The following is an 18464-nucleotide window of genomic DNA, read 5'->3' as shown; positions in this document are numbered from 1 at the left end:
GGACCAGGACTCTGAACCAAACTGAAGCCCTGTTGTAATGACCCAGTTATTTTGAAGTCTTCATCCTCAAATTGAGGCTTAACCTTGTGAGGACCCCCACACACACACTAGCTGATGACCCAGGTGTGTGGAGAGTCCCACTGTCATATCTCAGTCAGACTTGTGTATTTGTTACACACTTCTCTGTCTGTCTCCTCATCCTGAGACTGAACTCTGGTTTCCTCTCACTGTGTGCAGGATGGGTGTATTGTGTGCCTATGCTGCAAACCAGAACCTGAGCTCGCAGGTGAAGAACATCCGTCGCCTGGTCAACAGCAACATGAGGGACCTGCACACCTTCATCAACGACACGCCCACGGTAGCTCTGGGACTCACCAGTCTCCCTCCTCTTGCTCGCTGCTGTTGTTGACGCCCGCCTCTGCTCTCCTGTGCTTCCTGTTGTAGCAAATTGACTATCTGATCTCCCAGTACGCCACCGCCAAGAACAAAGTCGTCTACGACCTAGATAGTGAGTGCACCGTGACAGAAGTGGGTCTGCTGTCCTCCAGGGTCCTCCTCCTCCTCCATGATCGCTAGTCTGGACCAGGACTTGTTGACGCTCCAGTCGTGTTTTCCCCCGAATTGGCCCTCACTAGGATAGATATGCTTAAACACACACACACACAGACACACACACAGAGTGGCTGCAGTAAGGAGGTTCTGATGTGACTGGTGTCGTCTGCAGACATAGGTCCTCTCCTGGGCGGAGCGATCCATGATCAGCTGGATAAGGAGGTGCGCCCTGCTCTGGACCAGGTCCTGGATATGGCTGGAGGTACGTCTTCCTTCCCTCTGTTGTGGTGACAAGTTGTACTATCCTGCTGCTGTCTGAGTCACATGACCTGCAGTGACGTCCGGTTTTCTCCAAACTATTTTCTTCACTCTCTTCTTCCTCCAAAGTGAGAATCGATCGAACTGTCAAAGGTAACAGACTGAGTGGTGTGACCTTTCACCCCTGTGACCTTTGACCTGTGGTGTGCTCCTCTGTGACCCCAGATGAAACCTGATCTGATCACCACACACACACACACACACACACGCACACAAACTCTCCAGGAAGTAAACGTGGCTCTTCAACACTTAATCCAGATGAATAATCTTAATCCCTCTGAATCCAGCCGGCCCTCCTTTAATCCACCGTCACTGGAGTTGGAAGAAGCTTTCATAGAATGATGGAGCTCAGTTGTTCTCTGAGCACACGAAGACGGGTTTCCAGGTTGACTGTCACATTAGAACAAGTGAAGATGATGATGATGATGTTCAGCACGCTGCTTCCTCTCCTTCCATCATCATCCTCTCGTCTCTCCTGCTGCATGTGTGACCTGCTGCTCACATGAAGCAGCACCAGGACCGTGAGCCTGTGTGTGTGGTCCACCAGAGAGGACCTACTCCGGTCTCTGACAGCAGCGCTGAACCTGTTTCTCTCGCTGCAGCCATGCGGGAGACCAAAGATGCTCTGGAGAACGTCAGCGTCTCGCTGCAGGTTCTGCAGGAGGGGACCGGGAAACTCAGCTTCAACCTGAGCCTGGTCCGCTCCAGCATCAACCGCACTCTGGAGGACCCCGGGTGCCACGACGAGGAGTCGGATGCCACGTCGGCTCAGCTGTGCCGCAACATCCGGCAGTCGCTGAGTCAGCTGCACGTCAGCGCCAACTACACTCGGGTAAATGTCACTGCTGAGCTCTACATCCATGTTTGTTATCCATCCCTGCCACAGTCCTCCATTCCTGCTTACCCTCCATCCTTCCTCCCCCCAGGAGGCTGGTGAGCCCCTCCCTAGTCCTCGGAGTCTCTCCTGCATCCCTGAGCTTCTCTCACTCACAGCTGTAACCTCTCAAACTGTGTGTTTTCTGTTCTGTGCAGCTTCCCAGAGTGGACCTTCAGCTGGAGAGGATGAACGATGTGTTGAAGACAGACCTGAGCAGCGTGGTGCAGCAGGTGAGGTGGCCCCCACGCTCAACGCAGCCTGTGGCAGCAACATGACGCTGTAGACATGTGGTCATGACCTGAGCCTGTCTGTGTTGCAGGGCTCGGCCTCGCTGAACAACACTCCTCACATGGTGGTGGAGCAGACCCGGAGCGTCGTGGAGAGTGAGTTCCTAGCTTCATCTGCTTCACTATCGGAACTTCATCGTCCACCATGGTTGTGTTTAGATCCTCAGTTTCATTGTAGCCTGTGACCTATGACCTCATCATGAGCCTTCTCACTCAAGCTTGCCGTGACTTTGAGTTTGCTAAAGTTGGAACACACAACCTTCAGCTGGTGTTCAGCAGGAAGTGTGTTGCCGACACCAAATTCGCTAGTTTCATCCTAACTCTGACCCTGGAGGTCATGAGAGCTCATGGGGATTGTGAAGTGTTTCGGCCCCGGTGGAGCAACAGAGTCAGTCTTCTCTCGCTCTCTCTCGGGACCCTCTCAGACGTGCTGAACCTGGTGGACGCCGTCGGCAGCAACATCAGCAGCTTCTCCAAGGGTTTCCCAGTCCAGAACTCTCTGTCCAACTTCACCATCCTCATCAGCCACGCGCACGCAAAGATCGAGGACTACTACCCCGAGATCGACAAGATGGACTTCTACAGGTGAGGCAGGTGCATCACAAGGTCAAAGCCAAAGGTCACCTGAGGTGTCTCTGGCAGGCAATGGATCATGTGACCAGTAACAATGCTTCTTAGTGATGTACCTGGACTAGAGTCGACGCTTTGCTGCCCCTGCTGCCTGATGTTGATGTCTTCCCGTGTGGCCTCACATCTCCAGGTGGATCGTGTGTATCGCTCTTTGCTGCATGGTGGTCCTGGTTCTGGCCTTCAACTACCTGGGCCTGCTGTGTGGGACTCTGGGCTACGACAAGCATGCCTCACCCACCACGCGCGGCTGCGTCTCCAACACAGGCGGGACCATGCTCATGGCGCAAGTTCTCTTCTACTTACTCTCAGTAGTCTGGAGTTGAGGACCCATCGGTTCCTCAGCGAAGGTCCTGCTGAAGTTTCGGGAGGTCTGTGGTCCTGGTCATGATGCTGTTCGTCATTGGAAAAGCACAGCCCTCCTCCTCAAAAGGGCCAGCGTGGCTGCTGGTTTCTGCTCCGACCAAACAAGCAGCTCCAGGCTGAAGGTCATCTGATCTTCTGTCAGCTGGTTCTGCTCTAGATTGGCTGGAACAGAAACCTGCAGGAACACTCTGCCATGTACCTGAGCTCTGTTCCATTCATGGGTCTGACGCCAGTCCATGGCTTGCAGGAGACCACTAGAACCTACAGCTCTCCTCTGACTTCAGAGGTGGAGCTGTTGATGATGACAACTGTGTGTGTAGTGGTTCCAGGACCAGGAAAAGATGGACATTAACTGCTCTTGTCCTCCGCAGTGGTGTCGGGTTCAGCTTCATCTTCTCCTGTCTGCTCATGGGCCTGCTGACGGTACTTTTCCTGGCCGGAGGAAACGTGGAGAAGCTGGTTTGTGAACCCTTCAAGTCCAGAGAGATCTTCACGGTAAGTCAGCGACCCTCAAAACATCTCCTGCTCCTACTGACAATGGACCTCATCCGGGCACTTCAGGTGGTGGACGCTCCTCATCTCATCCACCCTGAGTGGAAGAATTTCATCCCCGGGTTTTTGTACAACGACTCGGACTTGGACCTGACAGCTGAGAGCCTCTACAGGTGGACATCAGTGTAGTTCCAGTCATCGCTCGCTAGGTGGCAGTAACTTTTTTTCTATACTATGTGAGCTGTGCTCGATCTCCATCAGCACCTGCAAGGAGAACAAGGGGATCTATTCGGCTCTGCGTCTGGACAAAGTCTTCAACGTGTCGTCTTACCTGAACACCACAGCGGTCAGTGAACGCACCACCGCAGCATCATGGCAGAAGGAAACGTGATGATGTAAACGCTGACTCTCACTCGCAGCTCACGAGGGACGTGGCCACTCATCTGGACCGGATCAAGATCGACCTGCGAGGAATCGTCCTGCTGGAGTCCGAGGGTCGTCAGAACCTGCTGGACTTCAGCGAAGTGGGTCTGGCCGACATAAACTTCGCCGACTACCTGGAGGAGGTGACATCACGCTCACACACACAACAACTTATAACCCTCTGGAAGGTGATGGCTGTCTCCTGTGGACGGGTCACGTGTTTGAGTCATTGTTCCAAACATCCCGATTATTCTCACCTTCACACCAAAGTAACATTTTTAAAGTTTGTCTTCACTGGATGCAGCGCGTTCTCTGACCGCAGTGTTCCTCTGCCTCAGGTCAACAAAGGTGTGACGGTGGAGGACCTGCTGTCGTTTGCCAAAGAGCTAGAGGCTCAGACGGACCTGATGGTGAGGACTGGAGTGACACCCGGCTCTGCTCCCTCAGGTGGTGACCACGCGTGTGTTTGTGCTTCAGCCGCGAGGACAGCTGCAGACGGCTCTGAAAGGCCACGTGGGCACGCTGCGACAGATCCACCGCCAGCAGATCATCCCCATGGAGCAGGCCATGGTAACGTGCTGACTCCACCCATCACAGTGACCTGACCCACACGACTGACGTTGAACCAAGTCGCTGGACGATCACTGACTTCACTCTGACTCATACTGACTCCTGAGTGAGTCTAGCTCCGCCCACAACCCCTGTGACTGTAGAACTGGAGGTCTCAGTCGCTGGTCCTCAGACTGTGATTCTATTCACTCTCCACAGAAGTACGTGAGAGCCCGGGTAAGAACCTCCCTCTCCCGCCTCCCCTTTGACCCCTGATGACCTTTGTTCTAAGTGAAGCCCCCCACATGTCCAGTGATCCTCAGTGGTGCAGTTGTTTGTGCAGTTGCTTGATGTGAGCATTGGTCACCTGCACTTGTGAGTGTGCGAGCAGATCACCTTGTCTTCATCTCAGTTCATCTGCTGACCAGCATCAGGACCACCTGGAGATCTCTGTTCAGAATATATTGGTCCAGCTTTCTCTCTGAGGTTGGGTCCGATAGATCCCTCTCCCTGGAAATCATCTCACTGCTGAGGTGTCTCCAGCCTCGGGTACTCTTCCCAGATGAACATCTAGTGAGATTAGACGAGTAAGTCTATCCTGGAGGAGCAAAGGTTCTCCTCTGAGTCTCTCCTGGATGATGGAGCTTCTCTCTCTCAGAGAGTCCAGACAAAGAAACTCTCTGTGTGTCACTCCAAAGCTGGTGACCTCTGGTGAGAGGAGAAACCCAGCGGTCAGTGGAGAGCTTTGTCTTCTGGCTCAGCTCTTTCGTCAGTTGACATCTCCAATACTCTTCTGAGTTTGAGTCCGTTGTTCTCTAGGCAGAGGAGTTCTGATTCTGAGTGACGAAGACGTGTCTGATTCTCCTGATGGAGGACAACTTTGTGCATGATGATGTTTATTGCTGAGGCGTGATGGACCCTCAGCTGCTCCACCACTGAGAGCAGAGACTCCAAACCTGCTGTGCCTGATGCTGTGTCCTGGATGATGATCTGCAGGAGGATCTTCGGCCTGTTGCTGCTGTGCTCACTGTCTTCATCTCTTCCCTCAGAGTGCACTGAACCAGAGCATGAGGTTCCTGGAGAGGACCGCCTCGGACCTGCCGGTGAGTCCTGAGACCCCCGACTTGACTTGACAGACTGGGGGTGACACTCCTCTCTCCGCAGAACAAAGTGCTGGCTGTCCTGGAGGCCGTCGACGCCGCGCAGCGCCTCATCTCCCATAACGCCTCGCGGCTGATCCAGCAGGTGAGCGTCGTCCAGCCGTGACTCCAGCTCAGGTCGAGACGCTGCTCACACTGTCTCTGTCTTGCGCAGGAAACCTCCAAATACTCAGCCACCATCGTGGGGTACTTCCACCAGTATATCCAGTGGGTCAAGACGTCTGTAAGTTTAGTGTGGAAGGTGTGAGACGTCTGGAGACACGAATGTCAACTCGTGTGTGTGTGTGTGTGTGTGTGTGTGTGTGGCCAGCTGGCGATGGAGGTGGCGCCGTGCAAACCCTTCAGCAACATGGTGGACACAGCAGCGATTGTCGCCTGCAACTTCCTGGTGGACTCCATGGTGAGGGTGACGCCTCGAGGGCCACCGCAGCATCACACCACTGACCACTTCTCTGTGCCACCAGAACGTGTTCTGGATGGGTCTGGGCTGCAGCACGCTCTTCCTGCTCCCCAACGTCATCCTCGCCGTCAAGCTCGCCAAGTACTACCGCCGGATGGACACGGAGGACGTCTATGACGAGTGAGTGAGGGCTCTCTAGTCAGCCGTGACACCGCCCACTGTAACGCTGCCTGTCCTCTCCTCCTCCGTAGCTCCTCTGTCTCGGGGACGTGGCACTTTACTTTGTGATAACCATTTCTCCTGTTTCCATGCTCCACGTCTCCGTCCGCTTCCTCGCTCACGCACTCTGCACTTTACTCCGCCACTCTGCCCCTCCTGCAGGACGCGGCCAGAAGAGCGCCACCTTCTTCTGGCCGCGTCCTGCCGCGCGTCTGTCTCCACCGTGCTCAGCTCTCCTTCATCCAGATGTTTACTGGACTCTCGGTGCTGCTCTGCTGTAAAGTGCCCTCTAGCTGTCAGGAAGGGCTCCTGCTCTCTGTTGTTCATAAGCTGTTCATGCTGCGGACAGCAGTTGTCCTCAGCTGCACGTCCACCTCATCCCACCGTCCTGTGTCTGCCATGTCTGTTTTCAGTATGGAAACTGGTAATAATGGTTATCATAGCGAGCCGCCGGCGCCAACCCCCGACCCCCTGATGACCAGGTAAAGTGACGACGGCGTTGCCTGCATGAGGTGGAGGGGTCCTTGTATAGTTAAGCTAGCTCCGTTTCTGACAATCAATGGTCACCTGACCTCCAAATTACCTTCAAAGACTCGAGATGTGTTGAAGCTGAACGCACCTCAGTCCTTCTGCTGCTGTTAGCATCTCCGCTAGCTGTCTGCGGACCAGCAGACGGCCTTCATCTGTAGAAGCTTGTAGCTCTCATCCTGAGGAACATGTCTGATGCTGGGAGAGGCTCTCTCTCGGAAACCTCGCCTGCATGTCAGCTGTCTTCACCCTGAACTGTTTCTGGTGTTCTGCATGTGTCCCGGGTCCGGAGGTCCAGAGTCAGTCAGAGTCCCACAAACGTTCACCTGATCATTCTGTTCAGAGAGAGGCAAGAGACTCACCTGCCGTCGGCTTCTTCTTCTTCCGTTCGTGTTTTCATTTCTGTTGCTGGTAACCTGCGTGTGGGATGCTCCGCTGACTCTCCCGGTGGAGAGCAGAACTCATGGTTGCCCTATAGTGATGGCAACGCCTCAGGTCCAGCTGAACCTCGACCCGTTCTGCTCTCCACCTGCTTCCGTGAACGCCTCTCCTCTTGCCTCTGGTTCTTCCCTCGCTCATGTGTGGTCTTTGTGTCCCTGTGACGTCAGCGTCCCGACCTACGACCCCGTCAGCAGGTTCCCACGAGCCTCGGCTCCTCCGAGACACATCGACTGGTGATGCAGCAGGTACTGGAACACCTGAGCAGCCGAGTCACCTGCGCTGTCGTTGCTGCCGCTGCTGCCGCTGCTGCCGCCTGTGCTTCCTTGCTGACTCTCCTGCTGCTGCTGTGCCTCGCTAACTTGCGTTCTCCTGCTTCTCCACAGCTTGTTCTAGTGCTTTCTCTTCTGCTCGCCTGCAGGAACACCATCATGGTGAGACTCACTAACCGCTGTTGATTCATGCCTCTGCTGCTATAAACACTCACGTCTCCACGGTGACACTTGTCATGAATCCACGCTAGCATCACTCGTGCCTCCTCAGGTCCAGCAGGCAGCGCTATAGTCGCCGTCTTCATTGAGTGTAACTGCATCTAGTGAGTGACAGGACTTCTAACAGCTGTGGACCTTCTCTCCTCAGTGCCCGTGACCACTGGAGCTGAAGTCCTCATGGTGAGTCTCGTCTACTCCTGGGTCGACACTAACTGTTCAACAGGTTTCATCGCTCTTACTGAGGTGTCGACTGTGACTGGGGACTGAGTCCTTTCGTCTCTGGGAAGACAAATGTACAGACTCCAGGTCCCGTAACCTTGGTGTGGACCAACAGAGTCTGTCTCTCGTCTGTGTTGCACTGACTGAACACTCCTTATGTCGGTGTGGCGAGTCTTCATTCAGTGCCGTGTCCGAGGGTTGCAGGTTCAAGTCCAGCTGGAGGCGTGTTTGGAGTGAGCTGCAGTCCTCAGCACCCTGGTTTCCTCGCACAGTCTAGAGACTCTCACAGGTGTGAGTCTCAGACTGGAGGGATGCCCAGGGTGTCCTCAGCGTCTGCGTGTTCAGGACCTTCTCAGAGTTCTGTGTTTCATTTCTGTGGTTGACTTTTGTGACGTCCACTTTTTATTCTCTATGACCTAAAAGTTGGTTTCTGCCATGTGGATGATCTGACTCTGCGTCTGTTCCGCAGCTCCATGTGAAGAATCCATGAAGCAGAAGATTCAGTGAGCTCACCTGAACCTCCACTCCCAGAGACACTGCCTCCATCTGAGCCAGAGACCTCTTCAGCGTTTACATGTCCCGCCACAGCGAGCCGGACTCCCTCTGCGATGCCTGAACTTTAGTGTCCGACGCAGCGTGAAGACTCATGTGTCAGCTGGCTGCGACTTCAGACTCAGACTCTTGGTTTGTTCTGTCATCAGCCCAGTCACTGCAGTGGAGACACGTGAGACTGGAGCCTTCTTTGTGTGTCAGTAGCCTGAGTAAGGGACGTTTGGAATTCACATCCTGACAGGCAGGTGGCGCCAGCTCTTCCTTTTTTGTTTTTTTGTTTTTTACTTATAGAAGTATCTTTTGTAACTCAGATTCTAGTGAAGACATGGTGCTGGTTGGCTTCCGCTTTCATCCATTCGCCGCGGACAAACTTTTGCTTTGACTCGTTTCGATGAGAAACTGTTTCTCGAGCCAAACAAGTTCACCGCTCTTTTGTGTGTGAACTTGCAACGTTAAAGTGGAGCTAGCTGGCTCGCATGCTAATGGCTAGCGGACAATCTGCGGCGGTGGTGCATGTGGTGGACGTTTGTGACGTAAATGTGAATATTAATCCCAGGAGAGTTATGATCTCCATCCAAGCTACACTAACTGCTGTTTTATGTCATTAGCTTTTAGCGATAACAACTATCTTATAATGTCGACAAGTTTCCTGACTCCAAAGATGAAGCTCTGTTTTTACTCATCCATTCATGCTAGTTAGCGTAGCTCAGCTCCTGACCTTTGTTTTTGATTCTCTGAAAAATACTGTGAAAACTTGGAGGGAACAATCGAGTCAGAGGAAAGCCTGAACTGCTGGTTCCACCTTCAGTGAGCCTGCGTGGAATGGCTGGCTTGACTCACCGCGGAGGTGTATAAATGTGAATAAAGTTTGTTACTTTCACTTCCTCCTTGACTGACTTGCACGTCTCGAGTGTGTCCCTTGAAGAGGCTTATCGGTCATCGACCACTTGGTCCTCCACAGCCATCGTCTCCCGCCATCCTGATCATTTGAAGCTCAGGTGTGACTTGGTTTTCTTCTCAAGTCCTCTCTGACTTGGCAGTCGTTTTGGATGACAGACAGTACAGCAGCCGGATCCAGCTACAGGTCATCAGATCTGCTGATGGAATCGGGGCTGGAAGGAGTCGACTGCTATCTGGAATGTGATTCGCCTGGATCTATGTGGGATGTGACCAAATCAGTACTGAACCCGGGTCGTATATTGGCTTGGTTTTGCTGCTCCAGGTCAGATCCGACAAACGTGGCCCACTGTTCTAACATGTGGCCCGGATCCCTTTTACGCTCAGGGTGTAATCGCTGCAGTTACTGTTGTCGCCGCGCGGTGTCGCTGTCGCTTCAGTTTGTATATTTTCACTTGTTTCTTCTGAAACCTCTGATCGAACGATTAAGGGCTGCGGCTGAGTTCCTCCCCTCGGGTGTCTCCTCCGGTCTGAACCTCCGAGGACCAGACGGAGTCGCGGAGCACCACACTCAAGGTCTCTGAGAGGTCCATGTCCGATAGACAGAAACTTGCAGATGGAAGGTCAAATTTAATTTTTGGAAATGTTGCACAACTCAACACAAACAGAGACACGTGACTCAACGTGAGGAAACTCACAGGTGAGAGACAGCCACAGGGACACGGCAGCTGAAGGGAGTTAAGTCAACAAAGAGAACAAGATGAAGATGTAGATCTGCCACTGGTGAAGTCATGTGCCAAGTAAAGAGTCGGGACCAAGTGCAGGACACAAAAAACACAGCAATCAAGACGTGCTAGTCAGAGCACGAAGACAGACAGGTCAGAAACGGAGGACAGGTCGAACCAAGTTAAGACAAGTCAAAGATGATTCCAGTCCCAAGTTTCGAGTCAGATCCAAGTCGAGGCTGAACGACTCAGGTCAGAGGTCAGATGAGAGCCGTCATGTGACTACAGAAAACAGCTTGTCAGACGTGGCTGGTCAGGTCAGAGATGACAGGCAGGTGATTCACGTTCATGGGATCAATAACAATCTGAGGTCAGAAGATCGATAGTGGCTTAGTCTGCCGGCGCTCAGCTCGCTCATCGCTCAGCGCTGACGTGACGCCTCATTAATCATTTCCGCCGCAGAGGTAGAGCAGGGCCTTCTGGTAGTCTCCAGTGGTGTCCTCCTGCAGAGACACGCTTCAGCAGGTCAGTCTCTGGAGCTCAGCAAGTCACTCGCTGGACTTTCAACCGTCTATTGAAGTGCAGTCATCGGTGTCAGCCCTGAACCTGACGTGAAGGGCGGTGGTTCTGAGATTCACCAGAGAACCACACACCCCAGTGTTCCCTGGGGACCTCACAAGCCTGGTGAAGCTCTGGTCAGAACAGAGGCCAGCAGCTTCCCCTGCCTGGTGTGTGAGGAGATGGCGCCCCCTACCTGGATGGTGGTGTAGAGCGAGGCTCCGTACGTCCTCTTGAAGCAGGCGCGGATGTCCAGCATGTCCACATCGCTCCTGGACACCATGATCCGGATCAGAGTGTCATCGTCTGTCCCAGCTCGCTGCAGGAGGACACACCGTCTCAGAGCAGTGGCAGACAAAGCGTGACCTGCAGGCCAGAGGAGGCCGTATGGCAAGAGTCGCATGGCCCTTGGGCGACCTGGAACTCACCCTCATGGATCTGTAGAGCGACTCAGCGAAGAAGGCGGGAACGCTGCGGACACACTTGACTGGGGGAGAGAAAGCGGTGAGTCAGGTCCTGAGTGTGGCGGGATGACACACCAGCATGCTCACCGACGGCCAGCAGGAGGTTCTCCAGGTTCCCAGTCGTCTCCCCCTCGATGCTCTCCTCGATCTCACAGCCGCTGATCTTCCTGTAGGCGTCAAAGACTTCCACACACACGTTCACACATCAGCTCCTTCTGCTGAGCCACTACACTGAAGCTGCTGTTTCTCATGGAGGTTAGAGCGCCATCTGTGGCTGGCTCCAGTACTGCTACACCTCCAGCAGCTCCACACTTTAGCTTCTTCATAAGAGCTTAGATCAAGTTTGGATGGGACATGAGGATGAAGGGATGGATGCAGTGAGTGAGTGAGTGATGACCCCTCACCTCTCCTCAGGTGTTCCACGCTTCGGTTCCCCAGGATGGAGATGAACTTCTCCTCATCTGTGCCAAACTTTCCCTCTCCGGCAGCGTACAGCTCCTGAACACACACACACACACACGTGTTCATGCAGTCATGGTGGAGGAGTGAACACAGGAAGAAGGACTGCTCCAGTTTGACTCAACAGCAAACCATAAAAGGAACGGAGAAGCAAGTTGGAAGCTGGTTAAATCAGAGTTACACACTTTCAATGGATCCGTTCTGTCTCATCTTGATGATGCCATCTTTCTTTTTGGCAATATCTTAACATGTTAATGTTAATCATGTTTAATTGTGAGTTTCTAACTCAGTAATTCAGCATCATGGATCAAAAAAGAAAAAAGAAGAAAAAAAATATTATTAGTTATCAATAAAAAAAAATATTTTGCTGAAAATAATTCCAAAATGTCTGAGCCTCAAAAATAAAGCTCATCATCATTTGGACTTCAGTGTGAAGTGACTGTGACATCCCTCCTGGACCTGAGCTCCGGTGTTGCTCTCCTACCTTGGCGTCTTCCTCGATCCTGTCCTCCTGCACCTCCGTCTCTCGGGCCCCCTGCAGGGACAACAGCAGCGGTGCACTCGTGATGATGTCACTGCAGCTGAACCGGGTCAGAAGCCCGTCATGAGTCCAGGATCTCTACCTGCAGCAGGATCACCAGCAGCTTCTGGTAGTGTCCCGACGTGTCTCCACAGACGTCCTTCTCCAGCTTCCCACCCAGTTCTGTAGGAGAGCGAGGACACAGAGGAGGTCAGGGCACTGAAGGAAGTCAAGATCCTGCTTAGCTCCATCTGACCCAACAGTCACATGGCTTCACACGACTAGCTCAAAGTCGAGGCGAGTGGGTCACTGGAGGTCTTTCCAGTGGAGCTGGGCACGTTGGTTTGCTGGCCCCAACTACAGCATTCTGACGGAAGGTTTCACAGATCATTTTCTCCTTTTGATTTTGGACTGTTGACATTCTGTTCAAGGTCATTAAAAAAAACTTAATGATTCATCACCACGGCAACAGCAGTCAGAGACCATCATCATCATTCATCACTTCATCCACATGGTTAATGAGCAGCTGCTGCTTGGCCGATGTCACTTCCGCATGCCTGTACCGTCAGTTTTCACAGCACTGAGTGATCCAGTGCCATCTGGAGGACGGTGGTGGAGCTGCATCTCTAGCCAGTTCTGATCCCAGTTCAGGTGCTCTGGAGCCGGACCCGGTTCCAGAGGACAGGATTGAGGTGTGACGACATGACGACATGGGGGCAGCAGGGCTGTTGCTAAGCAGAGCAGGATCGTGGAAGTAAAGGCTCTTAATTGACGAGCCTTTACTCTGTTGCCATGACAACAGAGGCAGCCCCAACAAGCCTGTTAGTAGCTGCTGATTGGATCAATACGACAGCAAATTCATTTGTGTGGACGGAAAGCTGTCCAGTCTCCGGAGGGCGGTGGGTCAAAGGTTTACCTTTCTTGTAGACTTTGGAGATGTCTTTGATCTGGTCTCCGGTTCTGGATGCCAGGATCTCGATGAGCACATCGTCGTCGGTGCCGGCTCCCTGAGGCAGAAAGTGTTGCTGTTTGCTGTTGTGTCACTGTCTCAGGAAGAGCTGCGAGGACTCCAGCAGCAAGCGTCCAGGCCGGGGGCTTCCTGATGAAGCGCAGCTCTAACTCTCCCAACATGCTGGATACCTTGATGGCCTTCTGCAGCTGCATGGCGTCGAACAGCGCCGGCGGAGTCATCAGGGCGACGACCAGATCCTCGAACAGGCCGCCCAGCTCCGACTTCAGGGCGCTCACCAGGTCCTGAGGACGGAGCAGAGTCAGCGTCTCACACCAGAACCAGTGAGGAGGAGGCCTCACACCAGAGGCGCTCAATTCTTCTTCACAAAATGTCAATTCCCTGCATCATTTTCAGTTTAGCAGGAAGAAGAAGCAGAGCTTCATCTTCTAAATCTCTTCAGGCTGAGCTTCCTGAGGGAGCTCTTAGAGGTCTGGAGACTATTGTCTCATCCAGTGGTTTATGGCTTTTCACCACCTTCTCTGGGACATTTTCGGGGGACGTTTGTCTCACAGTCACGCTGACTCTGACTTGCGCAGGAGTGAGGGAAGGGTCAGCAGCGACCTCTGACCTTCGACCCTGCGTGTCATAGGAGAGACGGGTCGCTGTACTCTGGTGTGTTCTGTCACTGGTTGCTGAGGATAGCTTCCTGATACACGGCGACCGTGACCTCACGGTCAGGTGGCACAGGTGGACGCCAGGCTGAAGCGCTGAGCAGGAGAATCCTGCGAGACACAATAGTCCGGTGCTCACGCTCCCTGATCAGATTAGAGGCTGTGATTGCATCCGCTGCGCGGCTGCGTCCCTCGGCAGCCGGATCAAATGTAGCGAAGGATCTGCATTATTGGACTGAAGTTATTAAAAAGCAGATCCGGGAAGCCTCCTCAGGAAGGAGTCTCTAAACATGCCCGCGCCGAGACTTCCGGCTCGGCTGTCGGATCTGTTTCAGCTCAGCAATTATCTAAACAGCCTCCGTCCCAGGCAAATGAGCTCCTCGCCTTCAGCCTCGCCAGCAATGGGGAGAATTAAACGGCGCCGTGCGTCACGACTCCGGCCCACGGAAGCCTACAGAGATCCGTCAGCCGACGTGACAGCTGGAACATAAAGACGCAGGCAGGAATTTATGCTTGAAATAAAAGCAGCAAAGACGGAGGGAGAAACAGTCAGTTGGTCTGAGCCAAGTGTGAAAATGGGAGGGATGAAAGGGGGGAGGCAGTCAGTCACCATGCCGCTCAGATGAGTGAGGATCATTCATGCGCCACCTCTTTGTGTTATGCATGTCACGGCTGGCTCACCTTCCCGTACGCCCTCTTGTACGCGGCCTTCACTTGCTGCCGCTGGTCGTTGCTGCGAGCCGCCAGCAGCATGAGGATGGCTTCTTCGTCTGTACCTGATGGAGGAGGCCAGAGGAAGCGGTCAGAGCAGAGCAGAACCTTCTGAGCCAGCAGTCAGGAGGCCGCCAACGTCGGTTCGATCAACGACGGGGCTGCACTCGGACAAACGCTCACGTGAGGGAGCCCGGGGAGCAGAAGGCAATTATCAGTTAATGCTGCTGGTCTCAAGCTCTTATTGATCCTGGACTGTTGGAGGTAATCACCTGCTGCAGCTGAAGAGAGAGAGCCTCCAGATCCCAGTGACCACCATCCATCCATCCAGCCTCACCTGCTTCAGCACCCTCATCTCCAACCTTCTCCTGCCCAAACATCTGACCTCTCTTTGCATCATGACTTGGAGCTGGCGGGTCCAGAAGTGTGGGTCGTGGTCAGTGCCGTCAGAACTGGACCGCAGCTCCGATACCCACCCCTCAAGACTCTCCAACCCGGATCCTGATCAGCCAAGACTCCGTAAGCCTCGCTCTGCCTGGACTGTGAAAACAGCGCCACCTACGTTGAACCCTGGCCAGCAGAGACAACCGCAGGACCAAACCAGAACAGGACTGACTAAAACTTTCAGGTTGCCGGACCGGACTCTCTCCAGGTTTTCTCCTCCTCCCAGTTACTGGAGTGGATTGGAGGCTGTTGACAGCAGTGAGTCCTGATCTCATCAGGGCTGAGTTTGCAAACAGGGAAGATGTTTCATCACCAGCCGGGGCTCGTGTCTCCTCCAGCTCTAACAAGGAGCAGACAGCAGCATGGTGTCGAGGGTCTCCCACGATGGAGACGCCCAGAGGAAGATTCCAGCAACCTGCTGCTGAAGCGCCTCCTGATGGACAGACTCATCGCTCCACACACGAGGAGCAGCTGGACAGCAGCCTCATTATTCCGGCTTGACGGAGGGCAGGAGGTGAACAGCTCGGTTCAGAATCCAAACATACATTCAGGCTCAGCGGTACGTCAGCAGCAGTGTGGCTTCACTTCACTGACACGACTCTGACTGATGTCACTAACTAACTAACTTTCCAACTACCAAGATAAACTCGAAAGGAAACCAGAGGGGAAGAATCAGACGACAGCAGGAAGTGGTGAAGGTCCAAACTGTGTGCTACATTAGATAGAACATCAGAGAAGATCAGAGAGATAAAACGCCATATTACAGCTGGGGAGAGGAACCGATCCGGGGCCAATGTCTGGCAGTGCTGATCTTCAGAACTTGTTTGGCTTTATGTGATTAAATAATAAATATATTTATTTCTCAAAGTATCCGAACACATATACTGTTAATAAACAAACTACAAATCCCACGCAGCAAAATGTTAATAAGTAAAGCGTTTCACTGCTAAATACTAACAAGCTAAACAGCTGTGGTGTGTTCAGGTCCGGCTTGGAAATCACCTACTCTTCCCTCACAGTCAGGAGGACGTGGTACAGTTTGATGTTGGTTCAGTCCACTAGCACGCTCTGCTAGCTAGCGTGCAATCAGCGATCTCTTGCTAAAGCATTCACACTTAGCTCCGCCCACATGCTTGCTGAAGAGGCCTTTGGGTTGAGCGGGTCATGTGACTCACCCAGGCCCTTCATGGCCTTATGAAGAAGTGCGGCGTCCTGCGCGGCGTTGAAGTTGACGAACGGCCTAACGCTGCCTCGGAACGCCTTCAGGGACACACAGGTAAGACACAGGGTGAATGAATGAATATTCACAACTCTTCTATCATCAGCTTGATCTGAGGGGTGAAGGTTTTCCCAGTCAGGTTCAGGTGTTTCTTATTGAAGATGCCACATGTGGCTCCACTCCTGTTCAGCTTCAGAAGGTCTCTGACCATGCAAGTTCTTATGAACTTGACTTACTTTACTACTACTGCTGCTGATAGCACTACTACATTATATTACTTTTTACTTTACTGTGACTCACATGTCTCCGCCAACAGAACAAGTCCAAGGTTTGGCTTCGATTTAATGTTCATTGTTGTTCTTCGCACATTCATTCACACAGGACTGTCTCTTCCAGGAGCAGCAGAGGTTCTCCTCTCAGTCTCTCCTGGATGACCGAGCTTCTCTCTCTCAGAGAGTCCAGGCAGAGAAGCTCTGGTTCTTCGGGTCGCTCCAGGGCTGGTCATCACCGTCACTGTCAACAGTGTGGTATTTCTGAGTTGGTATTCAAACCCACAACCTGCAGGCGACCGTGACGGCGCATGAGTTGTGTTTTCCCAAGCAGATCCAGGCTGTGATTCGAGTGTTGATTAAAAGTTCATTTTTGCTGCACCTGTGAGGAGACTCTGGAGTCTGAAGATGGCAGAATAACAAAGAGGCGCACGACTCCGTGGGCATGCATAATCAGCCGGCTCAGGACCGGGTGGCTAACGACAGGGTGCCAGCGGCGCCAGGAGCTTGGCCCCGGGCGCTTCTGTGCAGGATCTGCAGCTGGAGGGTTACTGCAGGTCGCTGGCTCTGCGGAGGAGATGTCAGCAGAGCAGGAAGTGGAGCTTCATCTCCTCTGACAGGAGGCTCAGCTCTGCTCTCCTCCTCTGTAGAGCTGGGACCCGACTGGAGCACGAGGAGCCAAGTCTCGGTCTGAGCTGGAAGAGGATCAGCTCCTGATGATCCTCTGGATCTGCGGACGGAAACCTCTCTCCAGTCTGAAATGAAGACTGAAACAAAAGCCAGAAGTTTCCGAACACGCCCGAAACACAAGACCCGGAGCGTGTCTGGTTTCTCCCGCCCCACCTCCAGGGTCCGCCAGTAGGTCCGTTAAACACGAGCACAGATCCAGACTGAACATTTGTTCTGATGATTAACTGATGAGTGGCCCTTCACGCTGAAGTACCGGCGCCACCCGAGAACCAGCTGGGTCCTTCACACGCCAGCTGACAGGAGACGGACAGAACCGAGCCGCTCCAGGGCTCCACTCTGAGGGAATTCAAATGAGCCTGGCCATGGTCTGGGGCCACCTGCAGGGGGCTCTATTGTCAGAGCGCTCCATTTCTGGCACTGACCTTTACCGAGTCAGGACACACCTCATTGCACAAACATAAGCTGAGCGGGACACCAGCAGGTCGTAACATCACGGAGGCATCACTCACCATCGTGTGACTGCTGCAGGGAAGTACTGCGGAACAAAAGTACAGATGAAGTTACAAAGTCAGTCAGGTTGGTCACGTGACTAACACGAGTCAACAAACACATGCACACACACACGAGTACAGCGCTTCTACCATCTGTACGCCAGCCGGCGTTAGTACAACATGCTTTCACTAGCACTACTTTTGCTACTTACTACTGCTACTCACACTGACCCCTGCACGTGAAGAAGCGAAGGTTGTTCTGCTGGGGTACTACTACAAGCTCAAATACTTCTAGTGCTACAATTATAGGAAATATTGACAGTGGTAGCAACAGTGTGGGTGTATGAAATGTAGCAGAAGTACTCGTAGTTATTGCTGGTGATGGAGGTACTACAAAGTGAAACTACGTCCAGAGCCACGACTACTTTTTCATCTGGGTGGTAGCATAAGATGTCTCTGTGGGAGTTGTGTTAGTCGTGACATTAAGTGGGTATTTAGTATTTAAGAAGTAGATCTACAAATTAGCTGCACTCATTATACTTCTAATACTTCTAATAATGAGGTGAGATCAAATTACCAGTAAACGTTGGTGAAATAGTATTGGTGCCAATACTGATGGCAGTGGTAACAGTAGTACTGTGGTATTATTGTAAGTCAGTAAATAGGCAATAATACTGTGCGCAGTATGATGACTAGTTGCAGCAGCAATGGTAGCTGGCAGTAGTGCAGCACAAGCAGCAGCCATGGTAGCAGTAGTAATAGTAGTAGTAGCAGTAGAGAAGGATGTAGTTGTGCTATCAGCAGCAGTAGTAGTAAAGGTAGTAGCAGCAGCAGTGAAGGATGTAGTAGTGCTATCAGCAGCAGCAGCAGCAGTAAAGGTAGTAGTAGCAACAGGG

At 52.8% G+C, this 18464-nt stretch overlaps 2 protein-coding genes across 21 annotated transcripts in view; one reads left to right on the top strand and one right to left on the bottom strand.

The window, feature by feature from the left end:
- prom1a (prominin 1a) overlaps positions 1 to 9494 on the top strand; it is a 29694-nt gene extending 20200 nt beyond the window's left edge. For 2 of the 20 annotated variants that reach the window (XM_053878610.1, XM_053878604.1), the window contains 23 exons: positions 238 to 358; positions 445 to 508; positions 725 to 814; positions 1473 to 1702; positions 1903 to 1977; positions 2067 to 2130; positions 2460 to 2619; positions 2795 to 2947; positions 3399 to 3522; positions 3589 to 3692; positions 3781 to 3865; positions 3939 to 4085; positions 4281 to 4352; positions 4420 to 4512; positions 4711 to 4728; positions 5541 to 5594; positions 5656 to 5736; positions 5806 to 5874; positions 5962 to 6051; positions 6116 to 6231; positions 7407 to 7484; positions 7876 to 7907; positions 8416 to 9470. In XM_053878610.1, coding sequence (XP_053734585.1) covers positions 238 to 358; positions 445 to 508; positions 725 to 814; positions 1473 to 1702; positions 1903 to 1977; positions 2067 to 2130; positions 2460 to 2619; positions 2795 to 2947; positions 3399 to 3522; positions 3589 to 3692; positions 3781 to 3865; positions 3939 to 4085; positions 4281 to 4352; positions 4420 to 4512; positions 4711 to 4728; positions 5541 to 5594; positions 5656 to 5736; positions 5806 to 5874; positions 5962 to 6051; positions 6116 to 6231; positions 7407 to 7476 — 2080 coding nt within the window. In that variant the 3' untranslated portion in view covers positions 7477 to 7484; positions 7876 to 7907; positions 8416 to 9470. The other 18 variants (XM_053878611.1, XM_053878608.1, XR_008416054.1 and 15 more) reach the window with 17 other exon arrangements.
- An 884-nt stretch (positions 9495 to 10378) lies between these two features.
- Positions 10379 to 15954, bottom strand: anxa5a (annexin A5a). The gene is made up of 11 exons (XM_053878646.1): positions 15858 to 15954; positions 14426 to 14520; positions 13262 to 13375; positions 13038 to 13128; positions 12225 to 12304; positions 12086 to 12136; positions 11547 to 11640; positions 11230 to 11325; positions 11107 to 11165; positions 10875 to 10997; positions 10379 to 10623 (listed from the first exon to the last, which is right to left on the bottom strand). The coding sequence occupies exons 2-11, from the start codon at positions 14495 to 14497 to the stop codon at positions 10564 to 10566; spliced, it is 840 nt and encodes a 279-aa protein (XP_053734621.1). The 5' UTR covers positions 14498 to 14520; positions 15858 to 15954; the 3' UTR covers positions 10379 to 10563.
- Between the last annotated feature and the right edge of the window lie 2510 nt (positions 15955 to 18464).

Source organism: Synchiropus splendidus, chromosome 11, assembly GCF_027744825.2.
Source record: "Synchiropus splendidus isolate RoL2022-P1 chromosome 11, RoL_Sspl_1.0, whole genome shotgun sequence".
Taxonomy (NCBI): Eukaryota; Metazoa; Chordata; class Actinopteri; order Syngnathiformes; family Callionymidae; genus Synchiropus; species Synchiropus splendidus.
The sequence above is the reverse complement of the archived record's forward strand: the minus strand, read 5'-3'. Positions and strand labels throughout refer to the sequence as shown.